At 43.2% G+C, this 10,350-nt stretch overlaps 1 protein-coding gene across 1 annotated transcript in view; it reads left to right on the plus strand.

The window, feature by feature from the left end:
• LOC109900012 (UBA-like domain-containing protein 1) overlaps positions 1-10,144 on the plus strand; it is a 28,494-nt gene extending 18,350 nt beyond the window's left edge. The window contains exon 3 of the mRNA XM_020495720.2: positions 7,800-10,144. Coding sequence (XP_020351309.1) covers positions 7,800-8,126 — 327 coding nt within the window. The 3' untranslated portion in view covers positions 8,127-10,144. The remainder of the gene's footprint in view (positions 1-7,799) is intronic.
• Positions 10,145-10,350: the final 206 nt, after the last annotated feature.

Here is a 10,350-nt window from a genome sequence, read left to right on the forward strand (position 1 = left end):
GTGATTGGGAGTCCCATATGGTGGCATGCAATGGCCCAGTGTTGTCTGGGTTTGGCTGGGGTAGGCTGTCATTGTAAATAAGAATTTGTTCTTAACTGGCTTGCCAAGTTACATATAGGATAAATACAATTATTTCTTGGAGCAAAGATGTTTAGGGACCGGGGCGGGAAACAGGAAAGATTTTTCTGCGCAAAATGTCCAAATGACTTCAGTTTGACAGTTGTAAGGAAATAGAAATCTGTGAAAACGACCCAACATGTTTCTGATCAGATTTCAGTTCGGCTTGGATGCATATTTTATGTGGATGAAATACTATCAGCTTTTATGATGCTGATAAAGACAGCACCTCTACAGACGGTCCCTAACTGCACATTCACATTCTCTCAAGATGCTGATACAAAGAAATCATATTTTTCCCCTCCTGTTCCCAAGTCAAAATTTTGCCTACATTTTGGTGTATAATTTTACCACATGAAAGGGTTATTAATTCTGCAGGAGTTAATATTAAGGCTCTGTGAGAGGTTATAGGCCTATAGTCAGTGTCCAGATTTCACTTTCCATTCAACCCATCTCAACAATAGACTACAGCTCGCTTGCCATCCCATAGGCCTATTTGAAGTCCCCATCCTGTGACTGTGGAATTGGTATAGCGCCTCACAATCATCACCAAATCTTTCCCAAACATTACTTTTCTGGCCCTCACTTCTCTTTTTTTTTCAACTCTCCATTTTGCAGCTTTTTGCCTCCGTGAATCGACGTTAACCTTTTCTGACTGGCGATTGGTGTGTAGGCTATTTGGTGGGAGTACAGTTAGCCCCTAAAGCTTAGGGTAATACACTAATGCCAGATAGCCTAAAATAAAGAAAAACCTCAATGTAGCCTATAGATATAAATTACACAACAATGATACATTTATGGATTTTTCAAGGTATTGTTTTCTCAACCCGCCCTTCATCCTCCCTAAACTGTGGGTTATGAGTCAACACGCGTATCACTATTTCAATACCTAAGTAGAGGAAATAGGGAGGAAGTAGAGGGGTTAACCAGGAAGTAGAGGGGTAACCATGAAGGAAAGGGCATTTCCTCTCGCTGCAGGGTGTCTCTACATACATGGCATGTATTTTGTTATAAGCTAAGAGTGTTGTGTAGACACAGTACTCGTGACCCATTCTCAAAATTAGCATTCATCGTCACAAGTTGGGCTATTCTTGTTTACATCCGGTCCTGCTGTTGGGAGTTGAAGGCTGTGTAACGGCTTGTTGTAGTTCAGGAATAGATAGTAGCTACAGTGGGGCAAAAAAAGTATTTAGTCAGCCACCAATTGTGCAAGTTCTCCCACTTAAAAAAGATGAGAGAGGCCTGTAATTTTCATCATAGGCACACTTCCAACTATGACAGACAAAATGAGGGGAAACAATCCAGAAAATCACATTGTAGGATGTTTTATGAATTTATTTGCAAATTATGGTGGAAAATACGTTTTTGGTCACCTACAAACAAGCAAGATTTCTGGCTCTCACAGACCTGTAACTTCTTCTTTAAGAGGCTTCTCTGTCCTCCACTCGTTACCTGTATTAATGGCACCTGTTTGAACTTGTTATCAGTATAAAAGAAACCTGTCCACAACCTCAATCAGTCACACTCCAAACTCCACTATGGCCAAGACCAAAGAGCTGTCAAAGGACACCAGAAACAAAATTGTAGACCTGCACCAGGCTGGGAAGACTGAATCTGCAATAAGTAAGCAGCTTGGTTTGAAGAAATCAACTGTGGGAGTAATTATTATGAAATGGAAGACATACAAGACCACTGATAATCTTCCTCGATCTGGGGCTCCACGCAAAGATCTCACCCCGTGGGGTCAGAATGATCACAAGAACGGTGAGCAAAAATCCCAGAACCACACAGGGGGACCTAGTGAATGACCTGCAGAGAGCTGGGACCAAAGTAACAAAGCCTACCATCAGTAACACACTACGCCGCCAGGGACTCAAATCCTGCAGTGCCAGACGTGTCCCCCTGCTTAAGCCAGTACATGTCCAGGCCCGTCTGAAGTTTGCTAGAGAGCATTTGGATGATCCAGAAGAAGATTGGGAGAATGTCATATGGTCAGATGAAACCAAAATATAACTTTTTGGTAAAAACTCAACTCGTCGTGTTTGGAGGACAAAGAATGCTGAGTTGCATCCAAAGAACACCATACCTACTGTGAAGCATGGGGGTGGAAACATCATGCTTTGGGGCTGTTTTTCTGCAAAGGGACCAGGACGACTCATCCGTGTAAAGAAAAGAATGAATGGGGCCATGTATCGTGAGATTTTGTGTGAAAACCTCCTTCCATCAGCAAGGGCATTGAAGATGAAACGTGGCTGGGTCTTTCAGCATGACAATGATCCCAAACACACCGCCCGGGCAATGAAGGAGTGGCTTCGTAAGAAGCATTTCAAGGTCCTGGAGTGGCCTAGCCAGTCTCCAGATCTCAACCCCATAGAAAATCTTTGGAGGGAGTTGAAAGTCCGTGTTGCCCAGCAACAGCCCCAAAACATCACTGCTCTAGAGGAGATCTGCATGGAGGAATGGACCAAAATACCAGCAACAGTGTGTGAAAACCTTGTGAAGACTTACAGAAAACGTTTGACCTCTCATTGCCAACAAAGGGTATATAACAAAGTATTGAGATAAACTTTTGTTATTGACCAAATACTTATTTTCCACCATAATTTGCAAATAAATTCATTAAAAGTGTGATTTTCTGGATTTCTTTTCAGATTTTTCTGTCATAGTTGAAGTGTACCTATGGTGAAAATTACAGGCCTCTCTCATCTTTTTAAGTGGGAGAACTTGCACAATTGGTGGCTGACTAAATACTTTTTCGCCCCACTCTATTTGGGGCTGCCTGTGTAACGTCTTGTTGTTGAGGTCAGGAATAGACAGTAGTCTATAATAATAATATCGATGTGGAGTACAGGAAACTGGCCCTGGAAGAACCAGGCCTCTGGGAGTGAGATGCTGTGTCTTGTTGCTACAACACTCTGAGGAGTGTGTTATGAAGACAGTGTTTACGCCTGCCTGGCCTGGCTCCTGAACTGCAGGAAGGTGATGGTTGGCTGGTGTTGTTTTGGGGAGGGAAGATGGGGGTTGGCAGAGAGATATGTCAGGGTACTGCTAACAGGATGTGAGGTCGTGGAGAGGCTGAACCCAAACACAGGTTGTTAGGAACCGAACAGAGAAAAGGGTGGGAGGAATGTCGTCAGGATCCTCAGGGAGAGAAAGGATGGGATTCCCCTACATTCCCCTCTATTTTGGACTGACCATATACAGGCTTAGATACTGGCCTCCTCATCCTGGATGCAGTGATGGTGTGTAACATATAGTGATGGTGTGTTACATATAGTGATGGTGTGTAACATATAGTGATGGTGTGTAACATATAGTGATGGTGTGTAACATATAGGGATGGTGTGTAACATATAGGGATGGTGTGTAACATATAGGGATGGTGTGTAACATATAGTTTTGGTGTGTAACATATAGTGATGGTGTGTAACATATAGTGATGGTGTGTAACATATAGTTTTGGTGTGTAACATATAGTGATGGTGTGTAACATATAGTTTTGGTGTGTAACATATAGTTTTGGTGTGTAACATATAGTGATGGTGTGTAACATATAGTGACGGTGTGTAACATATAGTGACGGTGTGTAACATATAGTGATGGTGTGTAACATATAGTTTTGGTGTGTATCATATAGTGATGGTGTGTAACATATGGGGATGGTGTGTAACATATAGTGATGGTGTGTAACATATAGGGATGGTGTGTAACATATGGGGATGGTGTGTAACATATGGGGATGGTGTGTAACATATAGTGATGGTGTGTAACATATAGGGATGGTGTGTAACCTATAGTGATGGTGTGTAACATATAGGGATGGTGTGTAACCTATAGTGATACTGTGTAACATATAGTGATGGTGTGTAACATATAGTGTGGTGTGTAACATATAGTTTTGGTGTGTAACATATAGGGATGGTGTGTAACATATAGCGATGGTGTGTAACATATAGGGATGGTGTGTAACATATAGGGATGGTGTGTAACAAATAGTGATGGTGTGTAACATATAGGGATGGTGTGTAACATATAGTGATGGTGTGTAACATATAGGGATGGTGTGTAACATATAGTGATGGTGTGTAACATATAGTGATGGTGTGTAACATATAGTGATGGTGTGTAACATATAAGGATGGTGTGTAACATATAAGGATGGTGTGTAACATACAGTGATGGTGTGTAACATAACTGTATGTTACACACCATCACTGTAAGTTACACACCATCACTATATTATATACAGTATGTATAAGAACAGTGTCAATAACAATATCAGTGATAGATGAGGTAGTTATATGCATACAGTCAGGGGTAAAGTGGCTGAGCAGCAGGATAAAAAAATAAATAGTAGCAACAACGTTTGGTGTGTGTTAGGAGAGAGTCATTTGAATAGAGGCACTGCAGATTGTGCTGATGACTGGTCAGTCCGAACCACGCATGAACAAGGAAATCTATATTCGGAGAGCCTGTTTCTGTCCTGCCCTTGACTTTGATGCAGGACATCTGATGTCCATAGCCCCTTTGTTGCAAAACTCCCCGATCTTCTCAAAAATATAAGTTTGTCTAGCAGTGTCCAGTCCAGGTGGTGCTTGTACAGGCAGACCATCTATGGGAGGAAGGATGTCAGCGTTGCGCAGCAGCTAAAACCTGGCCCCGACTGAGTCCAATGCTCCTTGGTGACAACATCAGGCTTCAGAGCATCGAAGCTGTAAAACAGGAAATAACAAAAAGACTTTACAACCTTGAACTACATCAATTCACCTCCCAAGTTTAGATAGGAAGAATAACCTCATACAATTCAATGAAAATGCTATTCACCTGAAGAGCTGGTACTGCTTGATCTGTGGCAGTGGCCTGAAGTACAGAGTCAGGGGTGTTGTTGCCAGCCATAGCGTTCCACCAGCACCGTACCATCCTCCAGTCCAACCAGCTGTGGGATGTTGACCCATGTCACAGTGCTGTTCTTCACAACACCAGCAATCTCAGACAAAGTGTTCACTCTGGTCTTTCTGAAGTGCTGTTTGATGAGGCTGAAGCACCAGTCAGGGGCAACTTGGTGTGGCCTGGGATCAGGAAGTCAAGGTCCAGACTGTGAGCTTGTGCATGGTCCGCCAGGCACAATACCAGAGCACAAACTTGTTCTTGTTTTGGCCACTGCAGTTATCACAATTCAGGTCCACACGTGTTTCCCCAACTCCGTAGTTGGTGAAGAAATGGTGCATGTAGTTGATGACCGCGCTGCTGCCTTTGCTGAATGACATGCTTTCATCAATCAAGTAGTTGACTTGTTGTGGTATTCCTTCACAGCAGACACCAAACAAGCCACACTTGCGAGGAGTTCTTAAAAATTAGATGGGACTTGGCTGCATAGAGCCAGAAGGACAGTGCACCTGCAAACAACAAAATAACAGTAAGATAAGTTCATGAAAAGAAAATGTAAAGTTAAACTTAATACCATTTTTTTAATGCATCATTGTCAGCTAAGTTTAACTTAGCTACAAATGTGCAGAGCTGCACACCCCCGGACAGGGCCAAACAGGAAGGATATAACCCCACCCACTTTGCCAAAGCACAGCCCCCACACCACTAGAGGGATATCTTCAACCACCAACTTACCATCCTGAGACAAGGCCGAGTATAGCCCACAAAGATCTCCGCCACGGCACATCCCAAGGGGGGGCGCCAACCCAGACAGGAAGATCACATCAGTGACTCAACCCACTCATGTGACGCACCCCTCCTAGGGACGGTATGAAAGAGCCCCAGTAAGCCAGTGACTCAGCCCCTGTAATAGGGTTAGAGGCAGAGAATCCCAGTGGAAAAAGGGGAACCGGCCAGGCAGAGATAGCAAGGGCGGTTCGTTGCTCCAGAGCCTTTCCGTTCACCTTCCCACTCCTGGGCCAGACTACACTCAATCATTTGACCCACTGAAGAGATGAGTCTTCAGTAAAGACTTAAAGGTTGAGATCGAGTTTGCGTCTCTTACATGGGTAGGCAGACCATTCCATAAAAATGGAGCTATATAGGAGAAAGCCCTGCCTCCAGCTGTTTGCTTAGAAATTCTAGGGACAATTAGGAGGCCTGCGTCTTGTGACCGTAGCGTACGTATAGGTATGTACGGCAGGACCAAATCAGAGAGATAGGTAGGAGCAAGCCCATGTAATGCTTTGTAGGTTAGCAGTAAAAACCTTGAAATCAGCCCTTGCCTTGACAGGAAGCAGGAAGGTTCTAGTCAGGATTCTAGCAGCCGTATTTAGCACTAACTGAAGTTTATTTAGTGCTTTATCCAGGTAGCCGGAAAGTAGAGCATTGCAGTAGTCTAACCTAGAAGTGACAAAAGCATAGATAGCCGTAATCACCGTCAGACACACCTGGCTAACTTGATGGGTTGTGTAATCATCTGGCAAAGTGGAGTCTTTTTTGTTCAGGCATGCTAGCTAAACAATGTAGCATAATGCCAATCCATAGATTACTAGCCATACAAACCGATTGTCATAGCTAGCTTGGCATTCTGAGATAACATTACTACACACAGATCATAGATGTAATGTTAGCTAGCGAGCCAGCCAGCCATCTAACATCAGCTAGCTAGCTAACAGTAAGCTTTAACTTGGTCTTTTGTTTATACCTGAAGCTAGCTAGCTAAACAATGAACCATAAAACCAATCCTTAGAGTACTAGCAATACAAACCGATTGTTGTAGCTAGCTAAAGTTAACCAAATCGGTTCAGACTGCAACCCCTTTCATTAAATAATAAGTCCTGTATTGTTTCCTTTTTGTTTGTACAGCTTGCTTGGTCTGTTGTTGTGTCAAGTCACTCTGGTTCACACTACCTGTGTGCAATGCCATAAGAATCAGCTTCAACTTTAGCCCCCACCCAAACTCTGACCATTTTACTCGCCCTAGCAGAGCTGGTTAGGCTGTTTTCATGTTCTCCAGAGTGTTGGTGACTGTAACTGTTCTCCTGGCAACAATTTAATTACGCTTTTTTTGCCGTGTTCACTGACGCCAGCCATATCCAACCGGTGTTGAGCGTGTGTACATTCATCAGTTATTCTGCGCTCTGGCACACTCGGACAGAGTGCTCTGACACAGTTGTTTGCGTTGACATTCTATTGAAATGGATACTTGCATAGTGGAGTCTTTTGTTAAGTTTTACTACGCAATACATGTTTTTATAAGCAGCGTTAGACAGGTTTCCTAGACATACTGACCAGCTCAAATAGACAGAAGCATGCTATTTGGCAGACCAATCCAAACTCTCAGCGTATGGGGCAGCAGGTAGCCTAGTGGTTATAGCGTTGGTCTAATAACCGAAAGGTTGAAAGATCGAATCCCCGAGCTGATAATGTAAAAATCTGTCGTTCTGCTCCTGAACAAGGAAGTTAACCCACTGTTCCTAGGCTGTCTTTGAAAATAAGAATTTGTTCTCAAGTAACTTGCCTAGATAAATAAAAATTAAGGCAATTGAAAATTCACAAGGCATTTCTGCCCAAAAAAAACTATTTTGATTTTAGAGTTCAAACGGCTCTCCTGTGAAGTATCGACCATGACATACGCCTAGTTTCCTGAAACGTGTCACACACAGTGATGGTGTGTCACACACAGTGACGTTTATAAACAGTATGGGCTCCTCCTCTTCTGTCCCTCTAACATCTCTGTCTCTCTCCTCCAGATGTGCACCCCAGCTAACACACCGGCCACCCCACCCAACTTCCCTGACGCCCTCACCATGTTCTCCCGGCTGAAGGCCTCAGAGAGCTTCACCACCAGCAGCCCCATGGCCTCCATGGCCACCTCTCCCCCTCCTCCACACGATTGCTGGGGCGTGCCACCGCCCCCCATGCCCATGAGCGGCCCACAGGGTCAGGGACTCTGGATTCAGGGGGAGCCACCCTCCCACCCCGCAGCCTGGCCCACGGGGGTCACCATTAACCCCCACACCCACCAACACCCGGCCACTGAACAGAAGGCGAGTGTGGCCATGGAGGCCGAGAGATGAGGGGCCAGGACTGGATGGCCCTGGGGGGAGGAAGGGAGAGGATGGGAGGGTGGAGACAAAGACAGCTACGTAAACCAAGAAAAACCAAGCAACTACATAATGTGGACATTTCAACAAGAGGTGGAGAAAATGATTCAAATAAGGAATCAAAAGGAAAACATTTTAATGGAAAAAGCAGTGCACACACTTAGCAATAAGAGAGCAACTGAAATCTTTGTTAGTTTGTTTTTCTTCTCTCTCAGTAAATGTATAGATAAGACAAAGAAATGTATGGAACTAAAGGTAATCACCATCATGCTGATGTTTTCTGACATTTAAAAGGCAGCAACTGTTTCTTCTCTTGTTCTTCTTCTTTTCTTTTTGTCTGTCCATCCAGTGTTTTCCCTCTACTGGGGACCTGTGATAAGAAGTGTTTGTGTTGCATGGAGAGAGAGAATCTGTCCATCCAGTGTTTTCCCTCTACTGGGGACCTGTGATAAGAAGTGTTTGTGTTGCATGGAGAGAGAGAATCTGTCCATCCTGTGTTTTCCCTCTACTGGGGACCTGTGATAAGAAGTGTTTGTGTTGCATGGAGAGAGAGAATCTGTCCATCCAGTGTGTTCCCTCTACTGGGGACCTGTGATAAGAAGTGTTTGTGTTGCATGGAGAGAGAGAATCTGTCCATCCAGTGTTTTCCCTCTACTGGGGACCTGTGATAAGATGTGTTTGCGTTGCATGGAGAGAGTGAATCTGTCCATCCAGTGTGTTCCCTCTACTGGGGACCTGTGATAAGATGTGTTTGCGTTGCATGGAGAGAGAGAATCTGTCCATCCAGTGTTTTACCTCTACTGGGGACCTGGGATAAGAAGTGTTTGTGTTGCATGGAGAGAGAGAATCTGGCAGTGTAAAGTTTTACTCTAGTATTCTCAACATGTGTCTGTGTGCAGTGTAACCGTCATGCACACTTACACACTCAACTAGCGAGCAGAAGAAACAGTGACATAGTTTTCATTACCCATCGGAAGGTGGAACTCTTCTTACCTCACCTGGTGGTCACCTGACTTTTTTCAGCCTATCAGGGATTCTCAACTGTTTGACAATGCAGAACATTTTTTTAAACTGATTGTAATTTTTCAACTCTGGTATTTTCTCATGACGATGACACTGTTCACTGCTATAGCTTTTCTTTCCAACGAAGGGTGATGCTTTACTATTAACCTGTTCTGGAAGTTAGAACAGGCCACTGCAATGGTTCTGCAGATTTGGGTATTATATAAAAATCATGGTTTGATATATTAAAGTTCATGTTTTCTTGGTGGGAGGGATGGATGGGGTTTTGGAGGATTCGAGAGTGGGCGGGATTTGTTTATGTTGTGTTTGGGAAGAGCCAATCGGAGAAGCTAAAAATAAATCTACAGAAAAAACAGACTACTATAAATACATTGACCATTTGTAAAGCAGAACTTGCCACTTTGCATGAGGGATACTGTCTTGTAGCAAACACTTGAAACCGAGACGTGTTTCTGGCTGTTGGCGCAGGGGATACTACATGGTTTATCCCTCTGATTTATAATTTGTATAGCAGCATAATACAACTGGTTATGATCACACGTGTACTGTGATCCTGCCTATAGCAGATTATGTAAAGCATTGATTTAAGACAATATTCACATGCAGGGTCAGCCCCGTTCAGTTTTGTTGTCCTTGGGTTATTTCAATTGAATAAAGAATATAAAATAAACCCAGCTAGAAATCTTTGTTTATGTAAGTTCTTTTTTTAGGCAGAACATTTTCAGGAAAATATCATTCTAATTCTGAGTAAACCATCTTTAATTTGACTAAAAGGATGTTTCAGTTCATCCCTTTTCCATCATTTTTGTTTGAATCTGGGAATCTTGGGATGGCCTATACCTGAATGGTTTCTCAGTGTTATATTTCCCCCTGTGTGACTGTATTACCATTCCCACAATATTTGTGGACTACCTGATAATTAACTTAGCATTTTTTGTGTTCCTAAATAAATATTGTATGTCAACCTACACAGTATGATCTCTCTTTAGTTGTGACTGAACTGAATGTAGCCATCAGTTGGTGAAAGATATAGAGATAGATTTAGAGAAGAGATGGGTAGATATAGATAGAGAAAAGAGTTGAGGGAGAAAGGTTGAGTCAGCTTGGGTGAATCTAAATGTGTTAACCGTGACACAGAGAAGATTTTTATTTATTTTTTATTTCACCTTTATTT

The sequence above is a fragment of the Oncorhynchus kisutch genome, linkage group LG11, assembly GCF_002021735.2.
Source record: "Oncorhynchus kisutch isolate 150728-3 linkage group LG11, Okis_V2, whole genome shotgun sequence".
NCBI lineage: Eukaryota > Metazoa > Chordata > Actinopteri > Salmoniformes > Salmonidae > Oncorhynchus > Oncorhynchus kisutch.